The 16263-nt window shown below is 46.2% G+C and overlaps 1 protein-coding gene across 2 annotated transcripts in view; it reads right to left on the bottom strand.

The window, feature by feature from the left end:
* The window catches only part of CPSF3 (cleavage and polyadenylation specific factor 3), a 37133-nt gene that overhangs the window by 17149 nt on the left and 3721 nt on the right, over window positions 1-16263 (bottom strand). For both annotated transcript variants that reach the window (XM_003354926.5, XM_013996349.3), the window contains 9 exons: window positions 15170-15233; window positions 13736-13833; window positions 13019-13147; window positions 11868-12045; window positions 9922-10011; window positions 7949-8099; window positions 3526-3701; window positions 2132-2290; window positions 696-842 (listed from right to left, as the gene is read on the bottom strand). In XM_003354926.5, coding sequence (XP_003354974.1) covers window positions 696-842; window positions 2132-2290; window positions 3526-3701; window positions 7949-8099; window positions 9922-10011; window positions 11868-12045; window positions 13019-13147; window positions 13736-13833; window positions 15170-15233 — 1192 coding nt within the window. The remainder of the gene's footprint in view (window positions 1-695; window positions 843-2131; window positions 2291-3525; window positions 3702-7948; window positions 8100-9921; window positions 10012-11867; window positions 12046-13018; window positions 13148-13735; window positions 13834-15169; window positions 15234-16263) is intronic.

Genomic DNA, 16263 nt, shown 5'->3' on the forward strand with positions numbered 1-16263 from the left:
TACAACGGCATTCAGAAAGGACACTGCATTACTTCATCTGTTTTCTACAGGCTCACATCTCATTAGCGTTCCTCTAATTGCAGGTATGTATATTTTTTAGTGTAACTCTTTACAGTCCTACCCCAATACAACTCTCCTTAATAATTACAGGAAACTTAAAACCTTAACCCAATCACAGCAGTAAGGAGCTACGCAAGTAAGGCGTGTCCATCTTTAACTCTCCTAACTCTCACTATTACAGGGCGGCCTTTCTCCTCCCTCCCCACCACGCAGTATTCGGGGGGGCGCCGTATGGCATGTGCTTTAGCCACCTGCTCTCTCCTCCGGTCCTCGCAATCCCCTTAGTTGTAAGGGGTTAGTATCCGTCTACAGACGAGGTAAGGAGAGGTTCGGTAACATGCTCAGGGCCTGTGCGAAAGTAAGGGGTGGAGCCCCACTGCAAAGCCCGCGACCGGGGTGGCAGGGGAGAGGAACAGAAAGCACGCTGGGCGGGGGGGGGGGGGTAATCTGGGTAAGAGATCCGGGCAAATGAGCGAATTAAGCGCATAGCTGGCCTTACTCCAAGGGGAGTGCGAAAGGCTGGTTCCGGCGCAGGTGGAGGCCCTGCCGACAGGGCTGCCGCATGGGAAGGCCGTGTCTGCTCTCTTGGAGGCCTTCCCCCCAACCAGCGCCGAAAACCAAACGCACAGACTAACCACGTGAGGCGGTTTCAAAGCACGAATGAATTCACTGGTTTGCTGGTAGTCCGTGTGAGCAGAGAAAGAGATGTAATCGACAGACATCTTCAGCGGCAGCTTCTGTCCAGACATGGTAGTGATTTCTTCCGGTTCAGACATGATATGCTGTTAAAAACAAAGAAAGTAAACAAAATAAGACAAACTAGCCAATTAAGGAAGAAAAGGTACATTTTCTACTTTCTCACACACTAAACTCTTAGGCTAACCTAGGACCCGCAGCGCAAAAATCACTCTGACGCGACTGACCTAGTAAATATCCATCAAGCAAACACTGCCTGAGGAAAGGAAGCAGACGAACAAAAATTCAAAGTATTTGGAGTCCTAGAAGTGAAAATTTCAACTCTCGTGGCTAGAAAAATACCCTTATATCCTCAACGATCTGCTCTAAAAAGTCACTTTCCAGGAGGTGGCGTGGCTCAGTGGGTTAAGAGCTTGACTAGTATCCGTGAGGATGCAGGTTTGACCCTGACTTCATTCAGTGGGTTAAGGATCTGGCATTGCCTCAAGTGGTGGCATAGGTCAAAGATGTGGCTCGGATCCAGCATTGCTGCGGCTGTGGTGTGTGGGGGCTGGCAGCTGCAGCTCTGGTTTGACCCCTACCCTGGGAACTTCCATATGTCGTGGGTGTGGCCCTAAAAAAAAACGTCATTTTCCAAGTATGACGATCCCACGAAGGACAAGTGTATTTCTGTTGTGGAAACGGACTTTAAATTCATAGCCAACACTGCCTAAACAACTTACAGAATAAGGTTAAGGTAATAAAAATGATCAAAGCAGAGAATCACAATGTATTTAAAAAATAAAACAGGAGTTCCCATCGTGGCGCAGTGCAAACAAATCCGACTAGGAATCATGAGGTTGCGGGTTCGATCCCTGGCCTTGCTCAGTGGGTTAGGGATCTGGCATTGCTGTGGCTGTGCTCCAGCTCCAATTAGACCCCTAGCCTGGGAACCTCCATATGCTGCACGTGTGGTCCTAAAAAGACAAAAGGCAAAAATAGATAAAGCAGAAGTTGTTGCTGGAGAATGTGATGCGTGTGAAGGTTCAGACATTGCCTCTCAAGTGTGGAAGTTTTGCACATCAATGTCCACATCCCTCGGGGTCAATATCGATCATTTTGTATCAACAGGAAGACGGGCGATCAACTCAAAACGCATTCCCCAGCTTTTCAAGAGAACACAGGCAGAAGTTCCCGGGCCAGGGACTCACACTTTACCACAGCTGCAACCAGAGCCGCAGCAGTGACAATGCCGGAACCTTAACCCACTGTGCCGCCAGGGAACTCCCCAGACCTGTATTATTCAAAGAACTGCTTCCCTGGAAAACCTGGGGGGAGGCTGCCACCTCCGCGGCCTCGATGCGGAATGACAGGACGCTTCAGGGCTCTGACTGACCTTGGCGAGCGTCCCCTCCACACAGTATCCGGCTATAATGACGCCATTCCTCTTATCGGTGCACCAGCTTTCGAAGAGCTCTCTGGATAAGCCGCTCTGCATCATGCCTGGGGAGGCCATTACGACGCTGGGGCCAATGTCATCGAAATGATCCATGCTCTGAGAGAGGAGAGGGAATGGTAAAGCATGCGAACTGCCAGGCTCGGGCAAAAGCATTCTTCCTTACAAAGAAGAGCAGAAAGTGAGCCAAAAGATGAACCTCTCGACTGGAAGGGCCCTGACAAGACTAGCGAACACCTTAAGTCCCGTTTCCAAGTCCCGGAACGGTTGAGGCTGGGAGTGAACGGAAGACAAAATGATGCAAAGCAGTCTGTTCACACTGACCTTCCAAACCTTCCACGACAGCTAAGGGACCACGAGCCCCATTTTCAGTGCCTGCAGGCGGGCAAGCCGGCGGTTAAAGGACCAGTCAGATGGGCTTCTGTCCTCCTAAGACAGACTCTGAAAGACTTCCTCGAGATTCCCACGGCTTCGCTTACTTCCCCAATGTTTTGAGCTACCCTCAAAGTTTATCACTGCTTCCAGGGAAAACCTGGCTCTCTAGTTCCCAGGCAATTAACTTAAAAAGCAAGACTTTACAAATAGCCTATGTATAGCCAGAAAACCACGTATAACTTGAATTATGTGGAGTATCATTTTATTATGATTAGAGCATTACTTTGAATGACATTTTTTTTAATTAAAGAAAATCAGATTTTACTGAATGCGCTAGAGAAGTAAACATGAAAATCTGCATGTATAGAATTTGTAGTGCTAACCGGAAAGATGATTAGCTTTGAGTAAGAAGAGGAAAATATGGCATACCAGACAGTTTTCTCATCGGGACTTTTCACTTCTATGGCAGAAAATTCTATTATTTAGCAACAGTAAACTGGAGAACTTACAGAGAAATGGAACAAGTGGGAACACTGGTTTAAGCAAAAGAGAATGCCAGGAATTCCCACTGTGGCTCAGCGGTAATGAACCTGACTAGTACCCATGAGGATGAGAGTTCGATGCCTGGCCTCGCTCAGTGAATTACGGATCCGGCGTTGCCATGAGCTGTGGTGTAGGTTGCAGACGCAGGGTGCAGATCGGGTGTTGCTGTGGCTCTGGTGTAGGCTGGCGGCTGCAGTTCCGATTCGACCCCTAGCCTGGGAACGTCCACGTGCCGTGGGCGTGGCCCTAAAAAGGAAATAAAAAGAATGCCAGTGGCGGAATAGCTGACTTCCTTCAGAAGAGTGAAGCGTGCTTCAGGTAGGCCAGACTCCAGCAGGGATTCAGACACAGCGTCGCCCCCACTCCTGGGACTCCTGTGTTTTGCCCGCCCTCCCTCTTTCTTCACAAGCGCTCACCTTAAGGTTACTAATGTGCTTGAAAACAAAGGGGTTGTTGATGTTGATCTGCTTGCGGATTTTGTCGTTCATGGCGTTGACATACGTCTGGTACACCGCCATACACTTCTTGGCCAGAGAGGAGGCGTAGTATATTGGAATGTCGTGGAGTTCTGGGTGATTCTGCCAGTACTCATCTGGAGAGATGTGACAAGAAACAAATATTTTGTTGTGTGGGGTCAATGGTTCAAATAATAAGTGCTACATATAATTAACTGTTAAAGATTCAGAGAAGAAAGCAATTAAAGCACATAACTGCATTTTAAAGAGGCTAAGAAAAACTAGCCTCTTCCTAACTTGACCTTGTAAAACCCAAACTCGTTTCCAAGTGTTAATGCATGACCGAAACATCGTGCTCTCGAGCTCCTGCTGTGGTGCAGCGGGTTAAGGAGCTGGTGAGGTCTCTGCAGTGGCTCAGGGCTGCTGAGACGCAGGTTTGACCTCTGGTCCGGCACAGTGGGTTAAAGACCCAGCGTTGCTGCAGCTGTGGGGGAGGTTGGAGCCGCAGCTCATATTCGATCCCTGGCCCAGGACTCCCATATTCTTCAGGCGTGGCCAATGAAAGAAAATAAGAATGTTATGCTCCTGGTCCCAAATGTGGAGATTTTTAAAACCGTTTTGGTAGAAGGTTACACTGAGCAACAGACCATAACTTATTATCCCAGAGAGACACTAACTTCTGAGATGGTTTTAACTAAAAATGTTTTATTAATATTGCAAATAGACGCTTGAAATGAGACTTTACTAGTTACAAGACAGGACTGCCAAAGGAGTTAAAATTGATATGGAAGACAAAACAGTCTCATTACTCTGTGGTATTATTTTCAGAAAACTGCTAGCCAGTTTCTGATAATTAATGATAACAGTGGGCAACACATTCTCAAAAGAAGGCCTATTTTTACTGAAAATTCTCATTAAATCCCAAATAACGAGGAGAGTATGGCCAAATGATGTCCTTCACTCTACTAGGTGCACCTGCATTTAGGAAATGTATTCAAATGCCTAGAATGCAATTTACATTCACTATTCCTAATTTCAAACCAAACTGACAAAGATTTATTTCCATCTTAGAGAGGAGGAACCTGAGGCTAAAAAAAGACTGAAAAGTGTGCGAATGTTATTTCTCTGCTTGATCTATACGTGAAAACTATATAAGGACAGGGACTCTTCCTGCTACGCGTGTTACAAATACATCTCCTGCTTTGCCCTCTGGCTTAGTTGTTCATGGTCTTTTTGATGTCATTAGAATTTTTAACAGTGTCAAAGTTTTCATAGACACTTTAAGATGTCTCAAGTACCTTGCCAAAGTGTACTACACCCAAGATCAAATTATAGTCTCCTATTTTTGAATGTTTTTATGAAAAACTTTTAAATTAAAAAAAAGTAAGTTGAGGGAGTTCCCTGGTGGCTCACTGGGTTAAGGATCTAGCATTGTCACTGCAGTGGCTTGGGGCACTGCTGTGGCATGTGTTTGATCTCTGACCTGCGAACTTCTGCAAGCTGCAGGTGAGGCCCCCCCCCCCCCAAAAAAAAAAAAAAAAAAAAAGGTGAATGCCTTGCCCAGGGTCGTATGGTTAGCTCATAGGTGAGGCCTGAAGCCGCTGGCTCAAATGGCTCTGCTCTATCATCCTACTGAGGGAGAAGTGGCGGGACAAGGAGCAACCGACCGCCTCAGGTAGTCCTGGGTCATAAAAGCAATCACAATATATCTGATAGTAGGGTTGTCAGATGAAAAGAGCAAACGCCTGGGTAAACCTGAATTTTAGACAAATAAAACATTTTTAGCATAAGAATGTATATTAAATATTCAGCATACTTAGGCTAAAATATTATTTTATTTCACTTTTTTTAAAGCTATTTTGTTTAAAGATCAGTTATTTTTCTTCTTCTTCTTCTTTTTTTAAGGGGCAAACCCTTGGCATAAGTTCCCAGGCTAGGGGTCAAATTGGCGCTGCAGCTGCCGACCCACACCACAGCCACAGCAACGCTGGCTCCTTAACCCACGGAGCAGGGCCAGGAATCGAACCCACATCCTCATGGAAACTAGTCAGGGTCTTAACCTGCTGCGCCACAATGGGAACTCCTAAAATTTTATTATTATTATTAAAAAAAAAAAAAAAAAAGGACTTCCCGGGTGGCTCACAGCATAACTCCTCGGCGTTGCTTAAAAAAATATTAATTATCTGTAACTAACATTTAACTGGTGTCCTGTATTTCTATTTGCTAAATCTGGCAACCCAGTGTGATGGTGACAACACGGTTTCCCCCTGTTCACGTCTTCCGCTCCTCAGGGTACTTTGTTACGGAGACTTTGCATTTCAGGACGTCTGTGAGGCACAAGACTGCAAATCAACTACGCTTTAATAAAGTAAAAGAAAAGAAAGAAAAAGAAAAAACATACAAGGACAAATCTGACTTGCAGTGAGAAAGAAGAACCAAGTCGGAGCCCAGAGAAAACAGAGGGGTTTAGGGGGTAGAGAATTTAGCTTCTGCAAAGTCCTGGCTCTCAGAGACGGCCTCTGCTCCGAGGTCCTTCGTGCTGCTCCCCGTTTCTCTTTTCAGGGTATCAGGGCTGCTTTTTATCTCTATCAGTACACGGACACAAGGCATGAGAGTACGAACCCAAGGTTATTTCTAGTTTTGCGTGTGGAAGCTCCAGATGTACAAAGTACTTAGCAGTTACTCTTAAGGAAGAGTGTCCCCCCAAAAGGATCAGAAAATGTTAAAAGGGGGAGTTCCCGTCGTGGCGCAGTGGTTAACAAATCCGACTAGGAACCATGAGGTTGCGGGTTCGGTCCCTGCCCTTGCTCAGTGGGTTAACGATCTGGCGTTGCCGTGAGCTGTGGTGGAGGTTGCAGACGCGGCTCGGATCCTGCGTTGCTGTGGCTCTGGCGTAGGCCAGTGGCTGCGGCTCTGATTCGACCCCTAGCCTGGGAACCTCCATATGCCGCAGGAGCGGCCCAAAGAAATAGCAAAAAAAAGACAAAAAAAAAAAAAAGAAAAAAAAAGAAAATGTTAAAAGGGATTATTAAGTACAAATGCATGCAACAAGTGATACCCACTATTCCTCTTATTATAAAAAGTTACACATGCTCATTGACGTGTCTGGAAAACGGAGAAAAGCAGAAAATGAGAAAGAAATCACACGTTTTCTCACTGTCCATTCAGGTTAATAGCCAGATATCTTTAAATATCTTTCCAGTTATTTGCATTTTTTTTTTCTTTAACCTAGCTAGGATCAAAGTCCACAGGTTCTTCTTTTGTTGTTGCTGTCTGGGTTTTTTTAGGGCTGTACCCATGGCCTATGGATGTTCCCAGGCTAGGGGTCCAACTGGAGCTGCCAGCCTACAACCCAGCCACAGCAACTCCAGATCCCAGCCACGTCTGTGACCTACACCGCAGCTCGTGGCAGCGCCAGATCCATAACCGAGCAAGGCCAGGGAAAGAACTCGCATTGTCATGGATACTAGTTGGATTCGTTATTGTTGAGCCACGGCAGGAACACCCCACACTCTTTTAAATGCTACTTTTTGGGTCCACTTAACATGTTATGTAAAAATATGAAATAACTCATCTAAAATGTGGTATTTTTCCTGTAATATGATATTTACTGACATGACGTTTCTTTTTTTTTCCTTTTTTCATCCATCCCCACAGCATATGGAAGTTCCTGGGCCAGGGATCAAATCCGAGCCACAGCTGTGACCTATGCCATAGCCGCAGCAACGCTGGATCCTTAACCCACCGCTCTGGGCCGGGGATCAAACTGGTGCCTTCGCCAAGACAGGCCGATCATTAACCCACAGTGCCACAGGGGGGCTCCACTGGCATGATTTTCTTTAAAAATACGAGAATTATGAAAATCTTTACTGACAAAATTTTCTGTGTTTCTGGGCTAAGGATCAAACCTGCACCGTAGCAGCAACCTGAGCCAGATTCTTAATCCTCTGCACCACAAGGGAACTCTGTGTATTTATTTCTAGAAGCTGAACTGCTAGGTTAAAGGGCAGCACATTTTTAAGAGTTCTGATGCCGATGACAACCAGAAAGTACACCACTTATTTTCCTAGTAGCACTGCATGAGAGTCACTGTTTCTGGGCTCTTACTAGAACCAAGTCCCTCTTCTTCTTCTTCTTCTTTTTTTTTTTTTTCTGGCTACAGCGTGAAGCGGCTTGATGTAGGATCAGAGTCCCCAGACCAGGGACTGAACTTAGGTTGCACTGGGGAAGCACCAGATCCTAACCACTGGACCACCAGGGAACTCCCAAATCACTATTCTTAAAAGCAGAAACTGAAGCCCAGAAGGGCAGCAAGACCCCTCCAAAAGCCATACGATCCTCCTGCTGTGACGGCACCCTGCCAAATAAGAGGGAAAAGGCATACCTAAAATCAGGAGAAGCTCCTGGGCCCTTCCAAGAGCAAAGACAGGGATGAGGCCTCTGCCCCCTCTGTTCACAATATCATGAACGGTGTTGCAGAATCTCGCTTCTCGCTCTTCTCGCTTCTCATGGATGTGGGTCCCGTAAGTAGATTCCTAAACGACACGTTAGAAGTGTGAGACCAAGGCTGACGATTCGCAAAGAATACGAAAGTTAAGCATCAGTGAAAGGCAAGAAGCAAAGTGCCTTCCCTCTCTGCTAAAATGCCAATTACTTGAACATACATTGTTACAACTAATTGGGAAGAAGAGCAAAAAAAGAAAAAAAGTTAGAATTCAGACCTGGCTGTAAGTGAAAGAAAATGGCATCAGGTGAGAGCCCAAAATGTAACTGCCCCGATCAAGACATTTTTGCTATGCTTTTTGGTTTTTTATGCTATTATGCTTTAAGGGGTGGGGAAAAGGGTATTTCTTCCACCTCTGATAAATCAAAGCTTATAAATCGGAAGTAGCTATTGTTTTTTTACAGTCCTGTTGAAGACTATCCCCTAAACCTAACTTCGTGTGGTCTGCTGACCGGCAGCGCTGGCGTCCCCAGGAGCTTATTAGAAGTGCTGACTCTCAGGCCCCAGTCCAGCCATAATCACATTCTGTATTTTATTTTATTTTATTTTTTTCTTTTCAGGGCCACACCCGTGGCATAGGGAAGTTCCCAGGCTAGGGGTTGAATCGGAGCTACAACTGCCAGCCTATGCCGAAGCCACAGCAATGCAGGATCTGAGCCTCGTCTGCGACCTACACCACAGCTCACGGCAATGCCGGATCCTTAACCCACTGAGCGAGGCCAGGGATGGAACCTGACACCTCATGGTTCCTAGTTGGATTCGTTTCCGCTGTGCCACGACGGGAACTCCACAATCTATATTTTAAAAGCATCACCAGATGATTCATTAGCACATTAAAGTTTGAGAAGTACTGCTCCAAAGTACCAGATACCATGAGTGCTAATTAAAAAAATTTTTTCCAGGAGTTCCTGTCGTGGCGCAGTGGTTAACGGGTCCGACTAGGAACCATGAGGTTGCGGGTTCGGTCCCTGCCCTTGCTCAGTGGGTTAACGATCCGGCGTTGCCGTGAGCTGTGGTGTAGGTTGCAGACGCGGCTCGAATCCCGCGTTGCTGTGGCTCTGGCGTAGGCCGGTGGCCACAGCTCCTATTTGACCCCTAGCCTGGGAACCTCCATATGCCGTGGGAGCGGCCCAAAGAAATAGCAAAAAGACAAAAAAAAAAAAAAAGAAAAAATTTTTTTCCTAAATTAAGGCCAGTTTGCATGCTGGATATACCATGAGCTGAGGCAAACTGAATTCACCCACTTCACCTTGCTTACAGACAGCAGAGCGCACCTTGCTTGGGCAGCTGGGGGATGCTGCAGGCGGGGAGGGAGAAACAGGCAGCTCCTCCTCCTTGAACCAAATCTCCTTGATACTCTTATAGACACCGGAGGCCCAGGGCACATTGATTAATTCCCTCCTCACTAGCCCTCACCCCCAAAGGAATTTCTGCACAGTTAATATATACATATTTTTTATTCTCCTGGAATTTGCAACCCAGTAGGCAGATAGAACATACACATAAAGTTAGCAGGTGCCACATGTCAAAAAACAGTCACAATGCAAAGGCAATGGGGCCATGCCATTTCTGTACCACTTTTAAGATGTTCAACTAATTTGGAGTAATCGGCCAAGACACAAATGTTTAGGAGAGGGCCTATAATGACTGATATTAAACTGGAGTCAATACATTTAACAGCAAGAAAGTGGGGAACACTACAGAAAGAAGTCAAAAAGTTAATCTTTATACTAAAAAACCAAACACATTTATATTGAATCACTTATTATGAACATGAGATCACAGCATTTGTTCCCATCAGAAAAAATCCAGCTTACGTCACACTAACCACATTACAAGGCACTAATACTTACGATGATAAGAATATCGGGTTTAATGTTAGGAATTTCAGCTGCCATTAAGTGTCTATCTTCTTGTCTTGAGAAATCACCTGTATACAAAAGCTATGAAAAAGATAAAGGTAGAAAGTTGGATTTTGGAAGGTCTCATTTTTACTACTGAAAAGATTTAGTTCATAAATTCCCCCCCTCCCATTTTTTTTTTTTTTTTTTTTTTTTTGCTTTTTAGGGCTATACCTGTAGCATATGGAAGTTCCCAGGCCAGGGGTTGAATCGGAGCTGCAGCTGCAGCCAGCCTACACCACAGCCACATCAATGCCAGATCTGAGCCACATCTGCGACCTACACCACAGCTCATGGCAATGCCAGATCCTTAACTCACTGAGTGAGGCCAGGGATCAAACCTGCATCCTCATGGATAGTAGTCAGGTTCATTGCCACTGAGCAACAATGGGAACTCCTTCTGATTTCTTCTTTTTTTTTTTTTTAAGCTCATAAATTCTTGAAAGTGAGGTTCAACGGAAAAAATGCCCTACACCTGATGAAATTTAGATGCAGCGCTTGTGTCCAGTTTAAAATGTGTCACTTAGTTCAGTCATATTATTCAGTCTAACTAACGGGAATAATATAGTGCCAGGATCAGCCCTCAAAGGTAACCTCTACAAACTTGAGACATACTCTCAACATCTTAGAGCAAAAGCCCATGATGACGAGGAAAGAAATCCACAGAGGCTTACAGGAAACTCATCCAGACGGAAGATAAAATCTTATCTTCCGGAGTTCCCGTCGTGGCACAGTGGTTAACGAATCCAACTAGGAACCATGAGGTTGCGGGTTCGATCCCTGGCCTTGCTCAGTGGGTTAACAATCCGGTGTTGCTGTGAGTTGCCGTGAGCTGTGGTTGTAGGTCGCAGACGCGGCTCAGATTCGGTGTTGCTGTGGCTCTGGTGTAGGCCGGTGGCTACAGCTCCAATTAGACCCCTAGCCTGGGAACCTCCATGTGCCACAGGAGCCGCCCTAGAAAAGGCAAAAAAACAAAACAAACAAACAAACAAACAAACAAAAAAATCTTATCTTCCATCAAATGTCAAGAAATTTGAAGTGGGAATTGAGATCTGCATTTGTGCTATTTTCTGCTCATTTTATGTACCTTTGAGCAAACAGCAAGAGTAAATGGTCTGGCAATATAGAGTAGAAGTCAATGTGTAAGGATTTCAAACAATGAGCAGCTACAAAAATTTAGAACTCTATTACACAAAGCATTGGTTCCCCATTCTGGCTGCATCTAAGAAGCACCTAGAAAACTTACAAAGAAAAATAAAAGGCCAAGGTCATACTCTCAGACTCAACGGTATTTTAAAAAGCTCCTTAAGTGATTTCAATGTGCCACCAGGGCTGAGACCGGTGTATGAGTCGGTCCTGAAACCCAGCAGCCCAACCACGTGTTGTCACGTTTATCGAGACATCCAGTAGTCTTTCTACAAGGATGGCCCCAAAGATCCTTCCTGATGAACCCCTTTTCACTCAGGCAGCCCACCCTCTCTAGGGGCTTCTATGCAAATGCCAGAACAGCAAGAGAACGTGAATGCCAAACTGTGTTTCAGTGTTAAATGGATGCAGCCACAAGAAAGGCGCTTCCCTACAGAGCTTTCAGTTTTCCTACGGTCCCGCCTAGGAGGGGACTCTACTTTTTGGACATGCTTGTACTCTTTTCTCCGTCATGATGGAAAAAGCATTATCCATAGCAGAAACTGGCACAACACTGTAAATCAACTATACTTGCATTTAAAAAAGCGCGTTGTCACGGGGGGTTATGAACTACGATATTCACAAGGAAAGAGTGTCAATTTTCCGTTTCTGTGACACTTGGCAAGGCTTGGGGACCATTCTTTGCCACTGCTTGGTGGCCTGGGGGCCTGCGCTGGCGTCCTGCGGGCAGGCAGTCCCAGGGCTGGAGGTACCTTGACGCCTGCGATCTCAATCATGAACATGGCAGCTCCCAGCACGTGGCCGGCGTGGTAGCACCAAAACTTGATTCCGGCCACCTCCTTCACTTCGTGGAAGTTGATGGTTTCAATTTTGTCCATGCTCTCTTCCAAGTCTGTCTCGGTATACAGCATGTCGTCAGCGGATATATTACTGCATTTTTTGAAAGACGCCAACAAGAAAAACATTCAGGGGGAGATTTTGCAAGTCTTTGAACAAGAAATGCCCTGTGGATGACAGAGCACGAAGGTATCTCCTAAGTATGGATCATGCCACTTTGAACGTCTTAGACATTTTGTATATTGTTTACTCCGCTGCTACAATACAAAGGTTGAGTGTGTAGCGCTATAAAGACGATTTAAGCAAAACACACACAGTGAATTAAGGCAAAGCACTTTTTAGGATAATACTTCTCAATCGTTTCTCCTGGCCCCAAACTCTTATGATATAAACTCACATACACTGAACCACGGCAGAGTTTTTCACATTGGGATGTGGAAAGATTGTTTTCTTTTGACAATGAAGCTAAGGTACTTCCCAAAAAGCAAAGGAGAGTAGGGGTTAAGGACACAGACTTTGGGTCCAAATCCCAGCTCTGCCCCTTTCCACGACGACCACAGACAAACTGCCTCACCTCTGTGCGCCTCGGTCTCATCCCTCCGTGAAACGGGATCATGACACAGCCGACATTATGAGGTTGATAAGAAGATGAAATGAGTTAGCACAGGAGTTCTGCTGCGACACAGCGGGTTACGCATCCCGCTGCAGTGGCTCAGGTGGCTGTGGAGGTGTGGGTTGGATTCCTGGCCCAGTGCGGTGGGCTAAGGATCCACAGCTGTGGCTCAGATTCAGTCCCTGGCCTGGGAACTTCCATATGCTGCAGGCTCGGCCCTAAAAAGAAAGGAAAAAAAGGATGTAAAAACTACACAAAGACTTTAAGGCTAAGGAAGTGCTGAGACACATGGGTATTTGACGAGTTGTCACTAAACGACGAGGTTAAGGACATCCTTGTGGATAGAAAGAAGACATCTCATTCCAAACACAACATGGCCTCTATCATGCAGTACTCGCACTGCGCTGAACCGCTGAACCGAGCACACGCAGAAATCCGATTCGGGGGACTTACCTCACTTTGACATAATCTGAAAGCAGCCATCTGTAAATAGCCTTGGTGGCATGTGTCATAAAAGTTCTTCCTTTGAAACTCGTCTTCTGCAGAAACCAGGGCAAAGCTCCACAGTGATCCAAGTGGAAACTTAAAAAGAACCAGAGAGCCCGTGTCAGTTCTCAACACACTGTCCACCGCACTTTATGGGATACAACTGTCGCTTGCTGCAGAGAAAAGGTCTGTGTAACAACTACATGCGGCCATCTGCAGAATGGCAGAGGGAAGAGGAATGCGGCCAGCTCCAGCGTCAGAAGAAGAGGTTAAAAGTATTTGCTATGCGTCAAAATATAGCCAAACTTAGTCTCAAAAGGAGCCAAAAGTACAACAAGCGCTTTAGGGGTGCCAAGTTGAAACGCATCCCTTTATACATGAAGCTGCCATTGAACAATGCGACAACACGGTGGCCCCGAGGAGATACTCTGTGACAGGGCTTTCTTGGTCTCCAGGTTTCCAGTGAGCCTCCTGCTCCCTTACTCTAGACACGGGCAACAGGCGTTTCACAGTAAACGTCTGCCACCCGTGAAGACCGCGTGGCGTGTTGTCCTAGACTTAGAGGTCTGCCATCTAATGTCGAGTCGAAAACACTCTCAAAACACAAGAATCTGAACACCTGGTAAAGAATGGTCTTTACGGTGAAAGTCACTGAGAACGGGTCCTGAATAAAGAAAAACCTACTGACTAATGAGCAGGAGATCGATCTCAGCTGGGTCAATTAAATCGATATAAGGAAGAGCATCCATTCCTTCCAGGCCAGGGTGGATCCCACAGTCCAGCTGAAAGAAACAGGAAAAGAGACCGCAGTCACCTCCACATTTTAAAATGCACTCAAGCAACTGGCAGCAATCACTATAACCAGCCTGTTACCCAAACACGATCAGATGGACTCGATACACTAACACTGGGAATGCAAGTCTTACTACTGGGCGGATATGCCTTTAACGATGGCAACTTCCCCGTCGTGGCTCAGTGGAAACGAATCCGGCTAGCATCCATGAGGATGCAGGTTCGAGCCCTGGCCTTGCTTAGTGGGTTAAGCATCCGGCATTGCCGTGAGCTGTAGAGTAGGTGGCAGACCCAGCTCGGATCTGGCGTTGCTGTAGCTGTGGTGTAGGCTGGCGGCTAGAGCTCCAATTCGCCCCTATCTGGGACCCTCCACATGCCACAGGTGCAGCCCTAAACAAACAAACAAACAAAAACAAACAAAAAACAACTGTAACTTCCCAAACACATTTAAAATACAGCCTCGCATTTAGAGCCCTAGGACGCAAAATACATCCTCCTTCCAGGTATTTTGGGTGGGCGCTCTAACCGTAAATGAACTCTTTTTCCAGCACCTTAATATCAGAGGATGGCGAGCGTTTCTACAGTTTATAGATTCGCTACTACCAGATCTGACCACTCTGAGAAGACAATGATGCGAAATGGGAAACATCTCTGATTGGAACCACTTAAGTATTATAAAGCAAATTCTTAAGTGTCTGTGTCCTCATTTTGGGGGTGGTCCTTTCACAGAAATACAACCAAGGACTGAAAAAGACGACCACGTGTGACCTGTGCCTGCTCCTTGAAGGAGGGAAGAAGCAGAGGATGGAAGCAGAGGTCACCGAGAGCCACTGCCCTGCCTCCTCGAGAGGCCATCCTGTCTAGTCCCGCCGACTCTCAGTTGAGGCCATGGGCTCAGGGGAGAGAGGGACCTGCCCAAGGCCGGGGGCCCTCGTGCTAACCTAGGTACGCCAGCCCCCCCCGACCAAGGCCCTGGCGTGGCACTGCGTGCGGGCGGCGGCTTCCTAGGGGTCTCCCGCTGGGGATGGGGCAGCTGGGCTGGCCGGACCCTCAGAATACAAGAGTGACTCCGAAGAAACAGTAGTTCCGGGGAGCCGGTTGACAATTTTACGATTTTGGAAAGTACTTCCTCAATTTACGTGACGTTTTGTCAAATTGCTAAGGGGAAGGGTTTATGAGGTTTCCACGTGAACACTGTACAGAGACTACATGCACCAACCAGGCCGTGCGCCTGGGCGCTAAACAGATAGCCACTGAACTAGGAAGGGCTTAACAGCCAGCGTGGACAGAGCCACACCGCTAACCTGGCCACAACGTAATAGTTACCATTATCTTTCTTCCTTTGAACTCCAGAATAATACATGATCTTCCCACTTCTTGCCCAGCGCCACTGTAAACATTCGAGAGAAGAAATAAAAAAACAATTAAAAAAGAATCAAAATGAAGGCCAATAAGTTCAAACTTTTTTTACAACTTAAACTATTCCCCTTTGGCAGTTCCATGGGGACTCAGTGGCTTAAGGAACCAGCAGTTGTCACTACGGTGGCGTGGGTTCAATCCCTGGCCCGGGAATGTCCACATGCCTTGGGTGTGGCCAAAAATAAATAGATACATAAATAAGAAAAAACCCATGTCCCAGTTGATGACAGCAAGCACTTGAGGCAGATGAGAGGCCACAGAGTTACAGAGGCAGGGAAGAATGGCGTCGATGTGGGAAAAGATGAAAAGTGACCTTTGGGAGCTTAGGGACCTTTCCCCTGTTAAAACTGTGAGAGAAGCTGGCCCAAACCTGAGAAGCCCAAGGGTTAAATCCAACCTTCTGAACGCTATGGTTAAATTACGATTATTTAAGATGTAAACTAGCAGTCATTTAGATTATCTCACTATACTTTTAGAATTTAGCACTTAAGGATAAACCCATAGGCACTTCAACATTCTTCCATTTTCCATAAGGCGATAACATGCATTTACCAAACAGCTTCAATTTAAATAGACTTACTCCTGCTTGTGAATCTAATCCCATTTCCTTCTACTTGCCATTGTGTCAGTACACTTAATTTTCCTTTCTTCTTAAATTAATAAAACGGCCTCATTTCTCCACCATCACAAGACTTTAGGTTAAACCTCCTGTTTTTCCAATCCCTCATCGTCTCTGATGCTTTTCCTGACCATTCTAGCTCATGAGTCACCTAGTCATTCAGCATCAAGCAGATTCTATTTGCTGAGCAGTGCATTAGGTGCCTAGCATGTGGAAAGGCCCAATGCCATGGCCCTGACCTCAAGGAGCCCAGAGCCTCCCAGGAGATCAAGGCGAGATGGGTCTGTCCTCAAACCGAGCTCCTACTTCAGAGCAGGCTGTAGATAAAGCCAATCAAAGCACCGCAGTGCTACTGTGGACTCCTGGCCTTCTACGCTCCCTC

Source organism: Sus scrofa, chromosome 3, assembly GCF_054392235.1.
Source record: "Sus scrofa isolate SSC_HxYL_T2T_F1_AM1 chromosome 3, Sscrofa_HxYL_maternal_Yorkshire_Landrace_v2.0, whole genome shotgun sequence".
Taxonomy (NCBI): Eukaryota; Metazoa; Chordata; class Mammalia; order Artiodactyla; family Suidae; genus Sus; species Sus scrofa.